The following is a 22,740-nucleotide window of genomic DNA, read 5'->3' as shown; positions in this document are numbered from 1 at the left end:
CATAGTTTTCAGGGTTCCATTAAATTACTCCACCAACCTGTAATACATTAAGTGATACGGTGTAGTTAATTTCTGGTCAATGGACATCAATCTGTGTACCTTGCTTATCATTTCTGAGGTAAAATTCGACCCTCTATCGTCTAGTATTTCCTTTGGTATGCCGTATTTCAAGAACATGTTCAACAGAGCCTCAACTACCTGAACGGTGTCTATGGTTTTCAAAGCAACCGCATCAGGATGCCTGGTAGCCACATCCACCAGGGTCAGAACATATCGATTTCCTTTATCTGGCCCTGGGTTGATGGGCCCCATAATATATTATCGCGGTACAGCGCGAACCAACGGATAAACGTTGACACAGTGACTCTCAGCAGCCGAACAGCAAGATCGCCTTCTTTATCTTCAATCAGCCAGAGCTCCACTACCTGGTGTCCGCCAAATCCCCTTATCGTCGTTTTGGTCCACCAGTACACACGCGTCATTTGCCCCGCCCTCTTAATGAGCATCGCCGCGATGCTAAACCAGTAGTGCAGTTTTTTTTGTCTGTTCTTTAAGAAGTGTCTTGCGCAGTCACTAGCTTTCATAAGGCTTCATGCGCACAACGTGAACTAGTTCAGGACGGTGCTGGCGAAGCCTCGTACTATATGAACTGTCGGGGACGACATCGTAAGTAACATCACTCAGTCATCGCAGTACTAGATATGGCCCAAAGTATCTCCTTAGGAGCTTTTCAGAGAGTCCTCGTTTCCGTATGGGCATCCAAACCCATACTCTGTCGCCGGTCTGGTAAACGACTGTTCTGCGGCGAGAATTGTAGTGGCTCGCGTCGTACTCTTGTTGTTGCTGGATTCGCAGGCGTGCTAGTTGCCTTGCTTCTTCCGCTCGTTCTGTAAACATCTCGGCGTCCGGTTCGATGTCGTCGCATTCGTGCGCTAGCATCGCATCTAACATGGTTCGTACTTCCGTTCCGTGAATTAGGCTGAACGGGGTCATCTGGGTTGTTTCTTGCTTGGCAGTGTTGTATGCAAACGTGATATATGGCAAGATTTCGTCCCAATTTTTGTGCTCGACGTCTACGTACATTGAAAGCATGTCTTCAATTGTTTTGTTCAGACGCTCTGTAAGCCCATTCGTTTGCGGGTAGTAGGCGGTGGTCTTACGATGAGTTGTTCCACTCAGCATGAGGACTTGTTCCAAAAGAGCTGCCGTAAATGCGGTTCCTCTGTCTGTGATTACGACGCTTGGTGCACCATGCCGCAGGACAACGTTCTCGATGAAAAATTGTGCCACCTCCGCTGCTGTACCTCTCTGGATAGCCTTTGTTTCAGCATAACGGGTAAGGTAATCAGTCGCGACAATAACCCACCAGGGTCTTACCCCCGGAGCGGAAATTGCAGCGGTTCCCAGCAGTAGAAGTAGGAAGTGGGCCCAAAATATCCACGCCAATCTGGTCGAATGGTGTTCTTGGGACCTGCACGGGCTGCAGGAGGCCAGCTGGTTTAGTCGGCGGTGACTTCCGTCGCTGGCAGTCGAGGCAAGTACGAACATGGTTTTTTACGGCTATGGTCAGTCTTGGTCAGAAGTAGCGCTGCCGTACTCTGGCCAACGTTCTTGTGTAACCTAAGTGGCCTGAAGTCACCTCGTTGTGGCATGCTTCGAGTACTTCGGAGCGAAGGGCTGCTGGGATGACGAGCAAATACGCAGATTCTGTTGAAGAGAAGTTTCTTTTGTATAGTACTCCGCTCCGTAAGCAAAATGATGACAGCGCTCTTACGAAAACAGTTGGTGCCTTCTGAGATCTTCCCTCCAGGTAATTAATTAGGGCAAGTAACTCAGGGTCGCCACGTTGTTGCTGTGCAATAGCGGTTGAGTCAAGCACACCGAGAAATGCTGTTTCCTCCTCATCGGATAGAGTTGCCGATTCAATGGGTGAGCGGTATAGACAGTCGGCGTCCATGTGGCGCTTTCCTGACTTGTGTACGACAGTCATGTCGTACTCCTGCAGCCTGAGACTCCAACGCGCTAATCTCCCGGTAGGATCTTTAAGATTTGTCAACCAACACAGTGAGTGGTGGTCGTTGATGACTTTGAAAGGGCGGCCGTATAAATACGGGCGAAATTTTGTGACCGCCCATACCACGGCGAGTCATTCCTTCTCAGTCGTGGAGTAATTAATTTCGGCGCGTGTTAGTGTTCAGCTTGCATAGGCGATTATTCTTTCTGTGCCTTCTTGCAGCTGCACAAGCACAGCTCCCAAACCAATATTGCTGGCATCAGTGTGTAGCATCGTTGGGGCTTTCTCATCAAAGTGGGCAAGCACTGGAGGCGTCTGTAGTCGCTGGCAGAGGTTATTAAAAGCAGCTTCCTCTTCGTTGCTCCATTGGAAAGCAACGTCTTCTCTCGTGAGGCGGGTCAACGGTGATGCGATGCGTGCGAAGTCCGCGATGAATCGCCTTTAATAAGCACATAGTCCGAGGAATCGTCGGACAGCCTTCTTATCAGTCGGCACCGGGAACTGTGCAACAGCTGCGATCTTTTCAGGATCAGGACGAACGCCTGCGTGACTGACAACGTGGCCAAGAAATTGCAGCTCTTCATAGCAAAAGTGGCACTTTTCAGGCTTCAACGTCAAGCCCGCACACCGTATGGCTTGTAAAACTGCCTCAAGTCTTTAAGGGTCTGGTCAAATGTTGCGGCGAAAACTTCGACATCATCAAGGTAGACCAAGCAGGTTTTCCACTTCAACCCAGAAAGTACGGTATCCATAAGTCTTTGAAAGGTAGCAGGCACTGAACATAAACCAAAGGGCAGGCAAGGCTTTAAATTCATATAAGCCATCTGGTGTCACAAAAGCAGTCTTCTCGCGGTCTCTTGGGTCTACCTCGATTTGTTAATACCCACTCCTTAAGTCCATCGATGAAAAGTAACGAGCATGTCGAAGTCTGTCGAGAGAGTCATCTATACGAGGAAGTGGATACACATCTCTCTTTGTCACCTGATTGAGTTTTCGGTAATCTACACAGAAGCGCAGGCTGCCATCTTCTTTTTTAACTAGGACTACAGGTGACGCCAAGGGGCTTTTTGAGGGCTGAATGACGTCATCTTCTAGCATTTTGTCGACTTGCTCCTGTATCACTTCGCATTCCTTTGCAGTCACGCGATAGGGGTTTTGGTGAATTGGTCTCGCCATGTCCTTGGTAATTATCCGATGCTTGGTTAGAGGCGTGCGGCCAACTCTTGATGTTGTCGAAAAGCAGTCTTTGAATTCGGCCAGTAGCTCAAGAAGCCTCTTTCGCTCGTTCTTAGGCAAAGTAGTGCTAACGTCAAGAACTGGTGTCGAATCAAGTTTTGGCGCCTCGTCGACTACTGCCAAGCAGCCTTCTGCGTCTGTGATATCGTCGAAGTAAGCGAGGGCCATGCCTTTTGGAAGGTGACGGCGCTCATCACTAAAATTTGTCAGAAGCAAGTCCGTGCGTCCAGCGGCGACACTGACGATACCTCTTGCGACGGAAATGCCGTGTGTGAAGAGGAGCGAGGTTATTCGGTCTGCTACTCCTTCGCCGTCAAACTGGACAGGGGCTGCCACAGAAACAAGCGTGCACGACTGAGGAGGGAGAACCACATCGTCATCAGTTAGATGCAATTGGTTTGGTCGCGCCTGTGTACAATCAGGTGCGCCCGAACTGTTGCGGAATGTAATCAAACTGTCTGGGATATTGATGACGGCGCCGTACTCTTGTAAGAAATCCATACCAATAATTAGATCCTTGCAGCATGCGGCGAGAACGACGAACGACGCAACGAAAGAAGAACCTCCTATGTCAATTCTCGCTGTGCATCTTCCAGAGGGCATCAATAACTGACCACCTGCCGTCCTTATTTGAGGGCCTGTCCAGGGTGTCTTCACTTTCTTGAGGCGGATGGCGAGGTCCTGACTGATGATAGAAAAGTCGGCACCGGTGTTGACTAAGGCTATTACTTTCTGGCCGTCAAGAAAAACACTCAGGTCAGCGGTCACAATGTCGTCGCGCTCACGTCTTGTCGGATTTACAGCGTCGTGTAATGGGGGCTTTTCGTCGTCATCTTCATGGCCTGCAACCTTACCCCCGGAGGCCGCCGCCCTCAGTTTTCCCGTCGCGGGCTGGGTGACCTTCTTGCATTAAGGTCCGCGGAGGTACGTCGGTGTGACGAAGGTGAATGAGCGGGAGAAGGAGAGCGGGATTGACGTCCCAAACCTGGCTGGCGGGTAGGTATTGCCTCCTCGTCTGAAGTACGGTATTCGTAAAAGTGAGAACGGGCTCCATAGAAAGAGGCGTCCTCCCGGCGTGGTATGTATTCTTCGTTTGCACGTCGATCGTCAGACCATGTTCGAAGAGGGCGGAACGAATCACTGCGGTGCCAGCAATGACGGGCAATATGACCTGCACCTCCGCAGTTAAAGCATAGTGGACGTCGATCGATTGTGCGCCATGCGTCTGTTCTTCGGAGCGGTGGACGTCTGAGCCTCCCTTCTTGCGTTGATGTCCATGGTGCTGCTGTGGACGCCTGGTGGTACGTCGGTTGGCTTGGCGGTCGGCTCAGGGTCTGCTCTTGCCGCGGTGACCAAGGGGTCGTCGGCACTGGGTGATATGGCAGCGATGTACCAGATGGTGAACGTCGCAGAGCATCGGCATAGCTCATGGGACGGTGCTCGTCACCAGGACCAGCGGTAGAAAATGTGTGGCGGATTTCGTCGCGTACCAGTTCAGCGACGGACGCAACGGGGGTTGGAGCAACTGGATTCCGGAACTTTTGCAGTTCTTCGCGAACTATCTCCCTAATGAGGTCTCGCAGGGAGCTTTGATCCTCAGGTATGGCGGCAGCATTGATTGGGGCGCTGCTAGACATTCGATGATACTGCCTGCATCGTTGATGGAGCGCCCGCTCAATAGCCGTAGCCTCCTTGATGAAGTCAACTACGGTACTTGGAGGGTGGCGCAGTAGCCCGGCGAAAAGTTGCTCCTTAACGCCGCGCATGAGGTAGCTCAACTTCCTATCTTCACTCATGTTCGGGTCAGCTCGACGAAAAAGACGAGTCATATCTTCAGCAAACATAGTAACGCTTTCATTGGGTTTTTGAACCCATAGCTCCAACAGCTGCTGCGCACGGTCGCGTCGATCGACAATGGTGAACGTATCGACAAGCTGTTGTCGGAAGTCGCCCCAAGTTAACAGACTGGCTTCTCTGTTCTCATACCAAATTTTCGCACCGCCGTCAAGGTAGAAATAGGCGCGTGAGAGCTTTTCTTATTCAGGCCACAGATTAATCTTGGCGACACGCTCGTAGTGCTCAAGCCAGTCGTCCACGTCTTCATGGGCACCGCCACTAAAGTGATAGGGAACCAGTGGTTGAAAGATGGTTACCTGTGAAGGCTGTATTGGCGGGGGGCCTTGGGGCGCCGGTTGCGGACTGGCGTTGGCAATTTGGAGAGGTAATGGGCACTTGCGAGGTTCCGTGGAAGGCGTGAACTCTGGAGCGAGACCTATCAGCCGCTCCAACCGGTGCACGGGAGTTGCGATGGGTGACAATGCGTCCGAGCTAGATGAATGGCTCCCAGTGGGAGTATGGAGCATTAGGTAGGGTTGCGTCCCAGCACTTCCACCAGTTTCGCGGTACAGCGCGAACCAAAGGCAGATAAACGTTGACACAGCGACTCTCAGCAGCCGAACAGTAAGATCGCCTTCTCTATCTTCAATCAGCCAGAGCTCCACTACCTGGTGTCCGCCAAATCCCCTTATCGTCGTTTTGGTCCACCAGTACACACGCGTCAATATATAGCCACCCTATCAAAACGTAACTCTACAATCGGCATTTTACCCAGCGAAACCTTGACTACTGTACCTTTAGAAACAGTCTTCTGACATACGTCGCACCATTCAACACATCTTTTCACATCACTCTGCACTCCTACCCAGAATAATTCCTCTGTGATCCTCTTTAACATATTTTTTATGCCCTGGTGACTGGCCATAACACCATCATGTCCTAAATTCAGCAACGTGTCCTTTAAGGGAGGACGTGCCCTTTGAAAACCGAAAAATTGCTAAAAAGTCAATTTTTTTTTTGAAAACCACATATCTGGGTAGTATGTTTTATAAATTATCTGTTCTGTAAATATCAAGGCTTAATTCATTGCGAAAGTACATCAAATAAATTATATAACATGCCGCGGCAGCAGGCGAGTGGCCAGCAGGCGCTGAAAATACCCTAACTTTGCACATTGCAATTTCCCAACCACGTGACCCAGGGCCGTCATCTTGGTCTTGTTTTGCTCGTGAATTCTTGCTTTTTTTTTTTTCCGTCACCAGCGCCAGCAGCAGCGGCGTGGTCGAGGCGGGAATCGTTCATGATTGGAGGGCTCTCGAAGTTTTCAAGTCTCCCGCGGCACGGATGCGAAGCCGCGACTGGAAGCGCCGGTGTTCTCTTGTCGTGCGCTGTGTGTCACATTTGCCATCATTCCGCTTGGTTCTCATGCTTTCTTTTCAATCTTTCACAGTCTTTACGAGACGACCTTTCGTCGTGTTCACGGGACTCTGATTGTTGTTCTGTCCCTAATGATGAGCAGAGCAAAGGTTGCGACTTGGCACGTGCTCTGTTCAAGAAAGCGTTCAATGAAGCTCGTACGCATGGTGAAGCTCATTCACGCGCCAACGTGTGGGCGACAGTCGCATCAATGCTGAGCAGCTTCTCCTTTGTCTCTTCGACGACTGCGGTGATGCTTATCGCGACACCGAGATTGCTACACCATCAGTGCAACGCTCAGTCGTCACAAGTGAGGCTGGTGTTTGTGTTTCGTGCCCAAGTGCGCCTGGTGCATTGCGCTCGCTAACTGCAGTGATTACGGCCCCGAACAGGGCGACCGTGTCGTCGAATGTGCATTTTTGGGCGTGCGAGGAGGTAGCTCAGAAAGATAGTGAATGTGTTACTGTGCAACCAAAGCTCGACGCTATGTCGGCAATCGACGGCACTATTCCGGCAACCAACGAGCAGCAGAGAAAGACCTTTTCTGTTTGAAAAAGGCTCAAGTACCGCTGCAACACAAGCAGGAAAAGTGGAAAAGGAAAAAAGTTCTAAAGAACATTTTTAGCTACATTGCAGGGTTATTTTAGACCAAAATATGTGTTCAAAACTTTCAAAGTCCGTTTTCTCAGAATGACTTTTTCTGGCCAGTGAGGTCTGGTGATATCTCTGCAACCGTTCATCTGATTTGTACCATGCTTGTTTTATTGTGCACCCTAATAAATAGCCCACATACTGACAGAGCCACTTTCTTAGTTTATTGCAGCTGCAATTTGTGATAATTAATTAACATTTCTAATAAATGCTCAATGGCAAACACCAAATTCAGAGCTCTGCTAAAGACTTTCAGCCAGAAAATTAAAGAAAAACGGCTCTGACCTAGTGTAAAGCACAAATCTAGGAATTATCACAGTGAATTTCATGGTGCTAGCACATTTACTAAATTCACCAGAGCCTGACTAAGAAACCTATGTGGACTATCCTGATAAATGACTAATTTTGGAACCAATGAGCCTAAATGCATGAAATTTTGTGGTTATTTAAATGACTTTATTATTAGCATACCCTGAAATTTTCATTAGAATATCTCAACAAACAAAAACATTGCCCTTTCTTGATAGCCTCCCACCTTAACTCCTCTGGTACCATTAGCTGCAAGACATGGGAAACCAGCGTCGCTAAAGCGATTGGAGAAGCACAGACACCCAGTTCTGAAGGATGGCTTGAGAGGCCCAGGAAATGGCCGGAGACCTCGGAGGTCCTTCCGAGTGAGGCTGCCCGGATTCGCCGCCCGCTTGCCGAGCAGTTTCTGGTGAATTAGCAGCTATCCCACTTCACGCTAGGGTGGTAGCAGCCCACACCAGTCAGCAGAGTGGACCCGTCAGCAAGGAAGTCCATGACGAGCTAAGCCTAGCCCAGCGAAGCTAAAGATGACAGATAAGACGGAGACACAGGCAATGAAGACAAACAGCACAATGGGCGGAAACTACCAACGATGACCATAGGAGCTTGAGAAAGACGTAGATGACAGACTCAACGAACCATCGACACGGCAAAAGTGCAGAGTTGACGCGACTACGGGATGAACTGTAAGAACGTTTCCTCACCGAAACGTCATTTTGGCTAGAGAAAGATTAGGGCTAAGGATTGAACTTGACTCGAATTGAAGTTAGTTCCGGTGTTGCTGGATAGCCTCTTATTGCGTGAGTTTCTTTTTTGCACTTAAAGGGTTAGTTCAGATTTTTTACATTTTGTGCAGTATTAAAATGTATTTGCCGAGTTACCGCTGACTAGCACATCTGTCAATCCAACCTTTCGCAAGCGCTCCCGAGACAAAATAGTGACAAAGTTTATCAAGTTCCTTGCACTTACTGCGACATCAGTCACATCAGTGAGACGAAAAACTTTCGAGAAAGGATACAGCATCATTGAAACTTAGGTGCGTTGCTTCAATGTAGCACGAAATGCTCCCACAGAACACAACGAGATGGACCCCCGCAGCATCAACTTGACGACATCGCCCAGATCACCAAAACGGAAGGTAACCACACCAAAATGCAGTACTTAGAATCTTGGCAGATGCAAACAACATTTGGAAACCGCTCAATCTCAACAGGGACTCTGCCGAGCTTGTATGTACACAGTCTGGAGAATGGAAGAAGACAACGCATTGACAAGAACGGCAGACAGAACGACAGTAGAGAGGATGACTAAAAGTTGCTAGCTTCGAAGCTGGCCCGACAGTCTACCCCTGAAGAAGAGATAAAATGGATCTCAAAATGTAGGGCCAGTTTTTAAAATGAAGAACTAAAAACCAAACTTTTTATTCTTATGATTTCACCGAGCCAGACATATTTTCCAAAAGCCAGGGGAGTTCATCTTTTTTTATCACTGGCTTTAAGCCTATGTGCACCCTGGGAACTGTGTTCCTAAAATTAAAGGACCCCCCCCCCCCCCCCCCCCCCGTAAGGAACCAAGCAAAGTAATATACAAGGTCGACTGCATGTGAACTGTGATGCCACCTACATCGGCGAGACGGGGCCTTGACGCCGTACCCGCCTCAAGGAACACGCAAGGAATGTTACAAAAGCCACACACACACATGTCGAAAATGCAATGACGCTAGCACGAGAGCAATGGTGGGGCCCAAGGAAATTTGTGGAGTTATGGTTCATTCATCGTAATCAATCTTCATGCAATAGTAATCGTGGCCCTCTGCAGGATGTTTACGGCAAGGTATAAGGGTGATGCATTCTCTCATCTGATGCCATTTGTACTGACGATGCCACCTGTACAGGTGGCTAAACATCTATGTTTTGTTTTTTCTGTTGAGTAAAGCCAGTGATCAAAAAAGATGAAGTTTAAGAAAGCCAGTGAAAAGCACATTAGTGGGTCGACGTAAGTGATGAAGAACACGCACTAGCTTTAACACATCCACAAACATGTACTGAGCAGGGGTTACAGTTTTGGTTTGGGTGAAGCCTGTGGAGGTGATATCACTCCCTGTAAAGTCGTTTGTGCCTTGTGGTGCACACATGTCTCACGGATAGGCCGCATTTAGGGATAACAGCGAGTGAGCGGTACGTGGCGCAGCTCTCGCACGCGATCTTCACCATCACCATCATTATGGTTAGCATGGTAGCGCCAACAGTCCTGGCAGCGAGGCTAGGTGGTTGGACAGAAAGATTGCCGAGGCTTTTTGGTGTGTGGTGGCTAGCACAAACAGACGTCTCTCACGGTGGGTCCATGTGGACGGCGCCGCAGGTGATTTCCCGTGGGCCCCTCATAGTGAGTCGAGCGTTGGCGACACTGCCTTTGCTTAATCTCGTGTCTGCTTTTATGTTGAGTGTATTGGAATGATGTATTTCGCATGCTGATCAGTAGTGATGTATTTTGATTTGGCTGGCGATATTGTCGATGTAAAAGCAGTTAAATAAATGTCCTGGCTGGTTCGGTCCGACAGCGTCAACTGTCTTTGAGTGTTATGAGAGCAGCGTGCCTCATTTCAAGACCTTACATGCCCAATCACATTAAAGAGGGCCAGTGAACTTCAGAAATTCTTTAAAATTTATTTACCGATTTCAATGAAACTCACTTGAGTTTGCTTATATTTGCGGCCTATTGAAACACAAGTGGTGGTATGTTTAAATATTTGTGGCTTAAATGCCAGCTTGGCAGAGACTCCTTTGTGAATGTTCAACATCTGATAACTTTTGTTCAAACGGGTTTCTAGAATAACTCTTCTTGTCTTGCCATTCCAGGTCACTCTGACGTGCTCAATTACTCTGCAACTCTCTCAGCTTAGAATATTTGGAGCTTCCAAAAAGCATACAAAATGTTGATAGTTGACAAAATACCGTACATTGCTGAGCAAACGCCCGCACCCAAGCAAGGGGCCCTTGTCTGTACCAGCGGCCCCCTCTCTTCTTCAGGAGATTTCTAATGTGCAGACTTTTCTCCCCTTCCACGAGTTTCACTGTTTTTATTCACCCGACAAGGGCAAATGAATACAGTAAATGCATGCGTATTCAATAAAGTATTTCAATAGAAGCACAGGTTGAATTATTTACTTTAATTGGCTTTTCTTAAAACATCTTAAATTTTGATGCATGATCGTGCAAGAGCCTTGCCTCCAAATCTTGTGCAATTATCTTTTATCATATGCCCTTGCTTGAGATTTACAGTACATTTTATACTAGAAAAATAAGTGCATATTTGAACGCTGCACACAAATATACATAAATTCCGTAAGTTACATCTCTACGCATCAGCGTTGGGGCGTTGATACTCCGGAATTGGAATGAATTCGGAATCATTCCACATTTTCATGACCCCATTTTGGAACACCAACGGAATAGTGATAAAGCTTGAAGGAATGGAATGGGAATGGGATTAAGCACATTTTCCACGGAATGGAATAGAATCATGTATTTTTCTGAAAATAGAGCACAATTTTCCTTGACATCCTGTTTTTCAAACTTCACACCATCGAATTTAACATTTATAAGCAACGCACTAACTATAATTCTACCCTTATATAGACTCTGCTGCTTCGAATTTTTTATTCATTCTACACATAGCCACGGCTCTATGCCATGGTATTCGCCATGGCTGTGTGAGGAGGACGGCTCTCTCGGTTGCGCGGGGCGTGGTTGTAAGGTCGGCGCGGTAGTTTTGAAAGAGCCACGCTGAACGAGCGTCAAACTCCGCAGAAAACAATATACTTAACACACTACAGTCGTTTTTTTTTATAGACTATTTGATAGAGTAATTTAGTTCGTTAGATATTTACCGGTCAATATTACTTCGTTACAACGAGGTGTAAAATGCACGGTTCTCAGTAGAGCTTTCAAGGGGAATTTCATTTACTTCGTTATATCCACTATTTCATTATATCCTGTTACATTATAACGAGGTTCAAGTGTATGTCTGTCACTCAGCATGCAAGTTTTATTCCAACGCAATCGACAAAATTAAGATTGGTCTAGTTTTTCTAAAGAGGGTCACGATTACTGCAAGATATATGGTAGTGTTTACGAGATCTGGAAACGTATGTGGCTTAGTAGTTACCTAGAAAGAAAGCATTCCTGGTTAGTAACAGTAAAAGTTTCAAGCTTTATTAGCTGCTGGCTATAGTAAAGTGATGCCACAAAGGTAGTAAAATACGCTTGAAACAAGTAAATGCATGCATTGCCAACAGTTTCCATTGAGTAATTAACGAACTGTTTAGAACTTTTTTTTTTAAGATTGTGCTGACTATGTAAGAACTGCCTCTGTGGGAACTAGTAGGGTGGTTATACTGCACTAGATAAGTCACCAAGCTACTATCCCTCGACCGTGTAACATGCTTAGCGTAGTTTTGCCTTTCTCACGCATCTGATGACATCAGCTTTATGTTCTTAGCTCGATCAAGCTATCAAGATATGCCTTTCCTCCGTGGAAGAATTGTAGGAATGGAATTCACCTGCCTGGCCATTTCGGGAGTTCGAATGGGCAATGTTTTTTTGCATTCTGAGAAACTGAAAAGAATGTCATTACGACAAGTTGAGATTCCCCGGAATGGAATGGGAACGGAACGGACACTGCAACACTGCTACTCATACAAAATAAACTTAAGTTCGGGGCTCATGTCCCCTTTTAAAATAAAAGAAATAAATGTGCATGGCAATAGCAGTAATGGAAGCGAATTTTTACTTTTTTGGGGCAAACTTTAGAGCAGGCAAAGTACTACTTTGGAGCAGCCGTAAGAGTTTTCCGAGCAGAAAAAAATGCAAGTTTACAACAGCTACTAGTGCTTTAGGAGCAGATAATAAACTTGCCATGCATTAATTGGTGTTCAGAGCATTGTCGAAGCACCTAGTAAATATTTTCTTTATTATGAAATGTATTTACCCATCAATTATCAAAGTAAATTTCATGAAGCAAACAATGGCAGGTTGTCAGAAATGTACTGTGAAATGAGCTAAATTTGAAATACTGATATTTGGGGCACTAATCAATATAAACTGGAAAAGCTAAGCGCTACATTTTAGAAGTAACCACAGTCCATTACAAGTGCTGCGAAATGAGCAGTAGATAACAGGTATGAGATAAAAGCAATCCGGTTCATTTTCACATTCACCACACTAGCCTGCATGTCAAGCTGATGAAAAAAACGGCCAAATGAACTTCATGGTCGATATTACAGTTCTGTCTCACAAATGGGATCAGGGCCGATAATTCTGCAACTAGCAGCACAGTGGGATGAAAGTACACCGATTATTTAAGGTTTCTTAAGGACTTGTGAGTTGATCAAAGAGTAAACGTTTGTCACTCTCATTCTCTCAGAGTCATTTCGGAGCAGCTTTGGAGCAATTAGTAACAAAAATTACTGTTTGGAGCAGCATGGAGAAACATTTCTCTTTTGGGGCAATTGGAGCAATTGGAGCAGCACTTCCATCACTGCAATAGTTCAATTTGACTAGCTGGCTTGCAGTCTAACATGGTGCAAAAGATGTAGAGGGCACGAGAGTACCAAGTGCATACACAGCCATGTCTTAGCCAAGCCTGCTATGGGGTGCCCTCTATTTTGTAGTGTAAAAAAGGTTCATCAGAAATAAAGAGGATCACTTCTGCTGGGGACTGAGCGTGCGTCCATACTCCACGGCCCTGGGGCTTCAGATGGCTTTCTTGGCCACCTTAGCTCGAACTGTCCCAGGACGTGGTGTCAGAAATGAGATTCTAGGATCCTGCCATTTGACATGGTTAACAAAGACATTCCAGTTCCTGCTCTCGCTGCTACAAGACTCTGGAGCCTGGCCCCATTCTACTTCGACAACGCCGGAGAGTGGATTACCTGGTTACAGCGATTTGAAGACTATGCCTTCACCATCGGCAGGCACACAGATTTGAATTATAGAGAGGCCAATGCAGCAGATGTTCATTATTTGTAGTGCAGGTAAAAGGCTAACCTGTGAGGCCATAAGACACTGCAAGACATGTCAACATACTTGTCCAGTGATATCCCCAATAGTTACCAAGAATTCAAGCCAAAGGGCCCGAGCTCTGGCTTGTGTAGTGTTGCTCTATTTCAAAGCAAATGCTGATGCATTGCCTCCTGGTGTTCAGCGGACCGGACATTTCATGTTTTCTTCAAGGACTCCAGGAAATCCCTAGCAAGACACCATGTAGCACAGGGACAGCAGCAGCAGCAGTAGACTACACACCTCAAAGGACCAACGACTGTCAGTGGGATCTGATGTGCTGCAGTAACCGGAATCAATAGTGGTTGGTCGTTTGCCAGCAACAGGCTCTGTCCCATGACCATTGCTAGACGCACGTTGATCCACCCTGCAAATAACCACCATTTGCAGTGCATCGTTAATATAGAACTCTTCTGTTCACTCCTAAAGTCAAAAGTAATTTGCATAAGTTAACGCAACATCCTTTGAACAGTGGTTCTCAGATAGCAAGAACTGACTAGAAGAAGTGACAACAGTTTCACAACTATTTTCTGGGATTGACAATCGCTATAACAACTTTCTTACCAGTATGGTGGTTCATATCAATGCTGCCTCATGCAGGAACCCTGGCCAATGAGACAGAGGCATTTTGTTAATATTTTAGTGCAAGAAAACACTCGAACAAGATGAATCATGATATTAAAATTAATGCTAAAAATACGGGGACTGATAAAGAAGCTGTGCATCACAGGCGCTGACTAGAAACCAACATGCATCAAGAAGCACACACCAAAAATATACTTTTGCAGTCTCACTTATCTCGCATGTTAGCAATTTGATAGTAAAAATCATGCAGCCAAACCCAACTATATTGAACTCCCGTAAATTGAAATATCCTTGATACCAAACTAGTTTCAGACACGACAATGTTTCAACATCAAAGAATAGCAAAGCTTATGGCTGCATTAAGGGGGGACATGGGACCCGATAGTGAAATATATTAGTATTAGGCCTAGAGACACGATTTTTTCAGCGAATATTCGGCTTTGTACACTGATTGAAAATATGTAATTACATTTCTTTACATCAATCCAAAAAAAAGTTACAACTATTCTTATTTTATGAATTTGGGATGTGACTTGCATAAAAACTAATGCATCAAAAGAGCTATAACTGAACCTGTATATTGCTGAATATTCAAATAGTGCGAATATGCAATATCATGCTAGTATCTAAATTTTACTTTAGATTATGAAGTTTTTGTGTCGCAGTCTCTTAGCTCTGAATTTTCACTGGTGATTTCTGGAAAATTTCAAAATTTTACTATGTCCTTAAACATTTTATCAAGGTTTTCTTGCACACATTAATACCCTAGCATTCAAACAAAAAAAAAAGATCGAAAAAATCTAATCAGTAGAATCAGTATTAGTGACACAGTGCTCATCCCAAAATTCAAAACATGCAAAAATCTGTATTTGAGAAAAACGCAAAAAACTGAAAAAGTTGTGAAAATGAAAATTTCATGCATGAAAGCCACAGCACTTGTATTCACGATCACTCAGATAGTCCTTGCGAAGTAGTCTAAGGCAGGCTTTCGCATGTGCTTCTTCTTTGCGGCTGCCTGGAACGCCCCTGAAGATGCACATTTCCTCTCCGAGCCGACGGCACGGCGATAGTCTTTCTCAACCGCCTGCTGGTTACCTGTGCATGTCTGATCTAGCTGCAGCTCAGGCAAAATAAGGGAACTGGATTCCTTGTTCCCTAAGTTGAAACGCATAACAGCATCTGCCATGGCAGTCTCAATGGCAAGCAATGATGCGTTCTTGTCCTTCGGTGAGAGGCTCCAAATGACCGAATGCAAGGCCTCATTTGCATTCTGCGCCTTCCCTCTGGTGGATCTCTGCAGGAGCTTCTTGTCGGACAGGCATTCATAAACAGGACGCAGTGCATTGCTCACAGCCTCTGGCAAATTGTACATGCTTTTTGGGATGGGCTCATTCCTTGCCATGGCTGCATTATGCTTGCACCAAGACTCGGGGCCGTGTGGACAGAAGCTGTGGTTTGATTTTTCGTCAGTGGGTGTCACATGATGATACATAGCCCACACAGCCTTGTGCATCTCATCCACATTCCCAGAATGGGATTTGAAAGCCCAGCCGTAATAACTCGTCAATTTTGTGATGAGGTCCCCGCGGCCCTTGCCACTGATGCGCTCGCTGCTGTCCCCTTTGTGCTTCTGCACGAGGTTCCGAAGCGCAGTCCCTATGCGCTTCTGCACATGATTCGAGCAGTCTTCTTTTTCAACATTTATGAAGCCGTACACCTTAGCTTCTTTGACAGCACTGTACGACCGGCTGCCACCATCACAAAGCATGGTGGTGTACCTGAGGCCATGAAGCGAAAGGGAGCTCTGAAATAAAATCATTGCTGCCTCTACTTCCATTTGGCCAGCCTTGCATGAGGTATTTTCTCATAACTTCTCATAAATTAAACAAATTTTCTTGCCCCTTCGAGTTCCGTTTACGAGGAGTCCACTGTACATCGGTGCCGATGCTGACGTGGTGACAACCGAAGAGCTGTCAGGTGCGGAAATTGTGCCCACGGTGACGGGCGTGCATGACGACAGTGACGAATGTGTCGACACCCCGGAGCCTGATTTTGGCGAACCCAGTGTACCAATTCCTGCGCAAGCGCTGGATGCGACAGACCTACTGTGCTGCTTCTTTGGTGCTTACGATGACAGCGAAGACTGACTCGAAATAGCTGCTGCAGCTGAAAAAGTAGTCATCCACGTGAGGAAGAGTCGGCAAAAGTATACTAAGGACTATTTTTCTTCGAAGTGATCTGGCAGCTGGTCTGCTAAATTTGGCGGAAATAAAGTGCATTGTTCTTTATTATTTTGCTAGTATTTACCTTCCGACGGCTGTTTTTGCTTGCGCGTAGGGCAGCTGTGATATTCGTTGGCGAGTACATTCTCTCTTGCTGGCTAATTGTCGGTATAAATGAATATTGGCCACAACGAACTAATGGTTATAACAAAGTAATTACATCTCCCCCTTCAACTTCATTATAACGGGGTTTGACTGTATACAGAACCTGCACCGTACTGCATCGTACCTCATCCCATGTTCTTCTGGTCATCTTTGCAATCTGCAGCTAATTCCCTTCTGCAGCCTGATTATGTTAGTCATTCTACATGAAACTAAATTAAGTACCTTTGCTCACGATGGGTGTGCGCACAATGCTTTCTTCAAATGGGAGGGTAAGTACATGACAAAACAACTGAAAGTAAATATACAAGATCCACGCTTCAAAACTACCAAACATGTTATCTGTGTGGTGAGTCGCTACAGCATTGTGTTGTAGTGACACAGTGTTAAATCTTGTCCACATTATCACAACATTGAGTAATAGCGGCCAAAATATCAGGTGCGTAGCAGAAACCTGCTGCTGTGACGTGACTTTTCATGCGGACAAAGAACACGGGTCCGGCACGGCAGCGCCGCGGTGGGGAGTCCACCGCGGAAGGCCCTCACTCCTCTAACGTATTCGCATGGCGCTTTGGGCACTCCAATATTCTAGGTCACTCTAGCCAAGTGCAGCCCGACGTGAACCAGTTCAGACATTGCAGGTAAATAGAATGGACCTGTTATCACTATATGCAGATGGTGCACACTAATCAGTAGGCATAAGACGAACCCCAACGGCATAAGCGGCCCACAAATGCATTAGTTTTTAAGAGACTCGGTCGAGTACTCGTCGCAACTATGTTTAAATCGTTAGTATGTTTAAAGTGGGTACACACTAACGAGGTTTGACTGTATTGTGCAGTCCCCTGAAGTGAAAAACCAGTTACAATGCAGTTGTCGGAAAATCCTGAGAAGCGAGGAAGCAAGCGCACTTCTCAGTTCAGGTGCGCCAGCTGGGGAGAGAACGACAATGCCATTACGGGACTGAGAACAGGTGGCGGTACACCAGCCTCACGCGGGTGCAGGGTGTGAAGAGGGGCCATGGTTGCGTAGGGGATGGGGAAGCCTTTGCCCCCTTTGTTGCTCTTGCTTCGGTCGCCTGTCATGCACGTACCGCCATGAAGTGGTGCCCACGTCAACCGCAGCTTGTCTTCCTCCTTTCTTTTTTTTTTTTTTTTTCAGGAAAAAGCTGCATCATTGTAGAGAGCCAATTTCACACATATAAACATGTAAATTCAATTATTGTGTGACAATGCCTTGAGACAAGATTGAGCTTGTGCTTTTGACCATCAGCACACGGATTCACAAGCTTGGAAGACTTTTTTTTCACAATAGCTGTGGCGGCTGTTCTACCAACCGCAAACCGAAACTGTTTACGCATGCTGCCATCGATTTAGCTTGTGAGTGCGATCTTTTCTATGCCCGATCTCTGCGCTTTTTTTTTTTGCCAAGCATAGCAAGCGCCTCATGGCGGCATTCCACATAGCAACGCACACACTAGGCCTGACTAACACTAGCTGCCTCGTCAATCGGCCCCGTGCACTCGTATGGTGGCGCCACCGCTCAACTACATGCGATGGTGCCACCATACCAAAACAAAACAAGGACAAAGGAACAAAAAAAAACATCGTGAAAAACAAAAGGGGGTGGGAGGGGGGTCCCAATCGCAAGCGCCATTATCAGCGTTGCGGTCTTATAGGGGCTAGGAGTGGCCAAACACACGAGGGTAGAGTTTTTCACTAAGGTGAGAGTCTCAAAGGATCAACACAACTAGCAGATTCTATTTCACTCAAAACTACTCGCGTGTGTTCCTGGGACATACGTGAATGGACGGGACGGCGCAAAAACATGGGTCATAGCTTTGCTCACTACTAGATTCTTTTGACAAGAACGCCAAAACGCATCTGGCCCTATTTTATTGCGCTAGCAATTATATGGAAAGTCCAGGCTTTTTCTTTTTGTATGCGCACACGCTTATCCTTTGATGGGGGAATCGTGGGCCTTCGGCTTTCACTCAAATGAAAGCGTCAGTTGTCGGGCCCACAAAGGTCACTTCAGTCTCTGCACAGGCCCCTTTTCCGAAAACAGTGCGCTTTTCATACGCAGTGAGATATAACAACTGGGACACTTGTTATTTTGTGCTCATATCTATACCTGTGATTACGTATCGTGCATCGTTTTTGTTTAAGCAGCCCGTTACGTGTAGAGCGGTAAACGTTAGGAAGTTTTGGAATAGTGTATCACGAGCCCTTGCGGTGCGGTCGCTGCCACAGCGCATGCGTCGTAACGCGAGTCAGCGTTCGCGGACCACACGCAGGAAGTCCGAAATTGCGTGCGGCGATCGTGGCCCGCATGTGGCCCGCAAGCGCTGATTTCGAGGCTACGGTGTCGCTGCAACCGTGCGTTGCGGTTTGCAGCATGGCAAACGCTATTTTAAAACTCATATAGCGCCACGTACGCCTGCAGCGCCTGCAAACGGTATTCTGAAACTCCCTATTGTTAGTTCGCTCTCGTCCTGCGAGTATCGTTTTCGTGCATCATTTGTGTGTGAGCAGCGCGCTGCACATTTCGATCTGCTTGCCGTTCTCAGCGTTACATTCCAAGTTGTTGCTGCCGCATGTATTGCTTCGCTTTTGCGGCGAAACTGTAACTTTTTTTACTTCTTTACGTATTTACTGTGTGAGGGTGGCCGAGAGAGGGCGTTACGTGACGGCATCATCATCATCGGGACTGGGAGTTGTAGGGGTTGCGTGTGTGGGGAAGAGGGAAGTTCGGCCTGGTTGGGGAGAGTGGCAAGACGTAGCGGTGTGTTGTGCGCGATTTAGGGTTAGCGCGTGACAAGTGGGGGCTCGTCCGGGATGGCTTTCGGCTCGAAAACAGCAGCGAACGACATGCCCAGGCTCCAAAGTGTCGTTGGAAGAGCTGTTGCTGGGCACCAACGGCTCCGCCATGAAGCGCGAACGAATCGCAGCGATCGTGCGCGATCGAGTGATGGCGACGCCGCTGCCCACAGCTCCGCACGTGGGAGCATGGACTGTGATCGCTAACACTGGCGCGGTCCCTCGGGCCACCGACTGGCGCGGTCCCTCGGGCCACCGACGACTCTGCGCCTTGGCTCGCCGCTGCGCACCTCCCCCGCTACTCCGGTGTTAGAGACTTGCAGTCGCCGGAGGAGTTTCTTGAACGCCTGAAAAGCTTCTGCCTCGTAATGGGGGTCGCCGCCGATAAGCGACTGACACACGTGGTGACGGCTGCCCTTGAGGGCGGTGCGAAGTTGTGGTGACGGTTCGTGCGTGGGTTCGACTTGTGGGAGCAATTCACTGCCACTTTCCACTCCGAGTTCTCGTCGATTGACGCGAAGCGTCGCCTGAAGGCGGAGCTCGAACAGCGCACGAAGCACCCGGAAGAGAATTTGAAGGAGTTTATTTATGCGATCGCCACGTTTTACGACCGCATCGGGGAAAAGGTCTCCGAAGCCGAGAAGGTGCAGCACGCACTGAGGCAGATGCACCCTCAGCTGCAAGATTTGGCGGAGGGGCATGCCTACAACGACCTCGCCGAGTTGGTGAAAGCAGCCGACGGCCTAATGGAGCGGGCTTGGCGTCGCCTCCAGTACAGACCACCACCACTTCCGAGCAACCAAGTAGCCAGAGATCTGGCGTTCCGCCCTAGCCTGGCCCCCGACCATCGCTCACTGCTGCAGCCGAACACTATGGCGACGGCGTCGTTCGCTTCGTTTGCTGCTGCCCCACCGGTGCCGCCGACTTATCCCTGGCCACTGCATCCAGCTGCGCTAGACCCGTCGTACTGCTGGGACCGGCAGTACTAGTGTGACACAGCGCCTTCTTTCTCACCCTACGGGCCGAGACCGACGCCGCGGCAGAAGCCCACGAGTGGAGCAATGCATGTGCAGTGCCATCGCTGTGGTGGATTCGGCCACATTTCTCGTAACTGTGCCACGGGTCGATGAATGGGGCCACCCGTTTGCTTCCAGTACCAGCGATAGGGTCACCTGCAAGCACAGTGCCCGGGAAACCAGTGGCGGTAGATGCTGCCTCGGCGGGCACCTAAGGCAGTGCACACCAAGTAGCGACCACAGCCGGTGGCAAAGAGCCCCTTATGGGCGTTCGTATCGGGTCGTCGACGTTCAAGGCCCTGCTAGACACAGGCTCAAGTGTAAGCTTCTTCGGACCGCACGCCGCCGCCGCGGCCCGAGCTTCTGGAGCCAAACCCAAGACAGACGTGCGCGTGCTGCGTTTGGCATCAGGCTGGTCGCAGTCAACCATGTCTCTTAAATGCCAGATCGAGTGCGCTGCCGGTTGCCGCAGACAGCAGTTTTTGTGCGTTCCGGACCTGTGCCGTGACGTTGTCCTTGGTAGGGATTTCCTGACGGTGAGTGGCATCTCTCTGCATGTGTCACATGGTGGCTGGACTGTCGGCACATAACCACTAAGAATTGTGCCCTTTGCCAAGGTCGTTAGGGAACAGCCAGAGGCAGTGGATGATTTTGGAGACAGCCTGCGCTGCATTTTTGCTGAGGGCGATGCCAGTGTGTGTGCCAGTGTGCCGGACGCAACTGCAGCCTGCATTGTGATCATATCCGGCCACTCGTCAGGCCTAGACCCACCCATGAAACACGTTTTAGAAGAGTTTAGTGAAATCTTCACCACCACTCCGGGCTGCACAACCCTGGCAGAGCGTCGCATAGACACGGGAGACAACCCATCTGTTCGATGCAAACTGCGACCAGTGAATGCCAAGAAGCAGGCCATCATGGACAACTGCATTCACAACCTGCTGGCACAGAACCTCATCCGCCCTAGCCAAAGTCAGCATGCCAGTGCTCCAGTCCTGGTTGAGAAGAAGTCTGGTGGCTACCGCATGGCTATGGATTACCGCCAGCTGAATGCACGCACTAAGGTGCCAGTCTACCCCATGCCCAGGACTGACTGGTTGCTGGCACAGCTGGGACGAGCCAGGTGGTTCTCAAGTTTTGATCTTTCACAAGGTTTTTCTCAAATCCCTGTTCAAGAGCAGGATACTCCAAAGACCGTTCATTTGCCATCGGGGAACCTTCGAGTTCATGAGAATGCCCTTTGGAGTTGCCGGAGGTCCTGCCACGTTCCAGACCCTGATGGACCGACTACTGGAGGGAATCGATCACCAGTTTGCCATGGCACTTCTCAATGACGTCCTGGTGTATTCGGAGACCCTAGAGGACCATCTCGAGCATGTTCGGTAGGTGTTGAAGTGGATAAGTTCGGCACAGCTTACCATTAACCCAGAGAAGGTGCACGTGTGCTGTCAATACCTGAAGTTCCTTGGCCATCAAATATCGCCCGGGCAGTGTAGGCCAGACAAGGAAAAAGTGCGTGCGGTGCTAGACTATCCTCAACCAACAACACTCAAACAGCTGCAGGCTTTCCTGGGACTAGCAGGCTATTACAGAGAGTTCATACCCCAGTTTTCTATCACCGCACGTCCACTCACAGAACTCCTTAAGAAAAACCAAGGTTGGCGGTGGGAGCTGCAGCAAGAGGAAGCACTTAAGCAGTCCCTGGCCGACGATGTCCTTGTAAACTTGCCGGACCTCAACAGACCATTCATGGTGGAAACAGACGCCAGTGGAGTCAACATTGCAGCGGTGCTTCTGCAGGCAGCCGAGAGTGATGCTCAACTGCGTCCAATAAGCTTCATTAGCAGGGTCCTCACTGAGGCAGAGCAGCGCTATACAGTGCAAGAATGGGAGTGTCTGGCTGTGGTGTGGGCAGTGGACAAGTTCCGACCATACCCTAAGTTCATCGAGTTTGAGATACAATGTGATCACTCCTCACTGTCCTGGATGTTCACCACAGACCAGGCCTCACCACGTGTAAAGCGTTGGGTTCTGGGGCTGCAAGGTTTTAACTGCATGATCAAGCACAGGCGGGGTCTTGCAAATGTGCCAGCCGACGCCTTGAGCAGAGCTCCCCTTCAGCACCAGGAAGTTCCAGGCCCGAGTCTACACGAGACGCTGTTCCCTATGGCTGTTCCAGAGCCCAGCCCACAAATCAGCTTTGAGGCTGCTGCTGTAGCATCTGAAGTGGACGACACTACTGACCTGAGTGATGCAGGGCTCCTCACCCAGGAACAAGAGCAGGACCCCATACTGTCAAAACTACGAACTCTGATGAAGGGAGGGAAGCTTCCCCCCACTGACAGTGATCAACCTTTGATCAAAGACCTGGCGGAGACGACCGAGATGGAAGAGAGTGGGTTGCTTGTACAGCAC

General features: G+C 48.2%; 1 protein-coding gene across 10 annotated transcripts in view; it reads right to left on the bottom strand.

The window, feature by feature from the left end:
• Positions 1–22,740, bottom strand: part of Lrch (Leucine-rich-repeats and calponin homology domain protein) — a 291,082-nt gene that overhangs the window by 169,430 nt on the left and 98,912 nt on the right. For all 10 annotated transcript variants that reach the window (XM_075865225.1, XM_075865554.1, XM_075865385.1 and 7 more), the window contains exon 6: positions 13,765–13,888. In XM_075865225.1, coding sequence (XP_075721340.1) covers positions 13,765–13,888 — 124 coding nt within the window. The remainder of the gene's footprint in view (positions 1–13,764; positions 13,889–22,740) is intronic.

The sequence above is a fragment of the Rhipicephalus microplus genome, chromosome 1 (genome assembly GCF_043290135.1).
Source record: "Rhipicephalus microplus isolate Deutch F79 chromosome 1, USDA_Rmic, whole genome shotgun sequence".
Classification (NCBI taxonomy): Eukaryota; Metazoa; Arthropoda; class Arachnida; order Ixodida; family Ixodidae; genus Rhipicephalus; species Rhipicephalus microplus.
The sequence above is the reverse complement of the archived record's forward strand: the minus strand, read 5'-3'. Positions and strand labels throughout refer to the sequence as shown.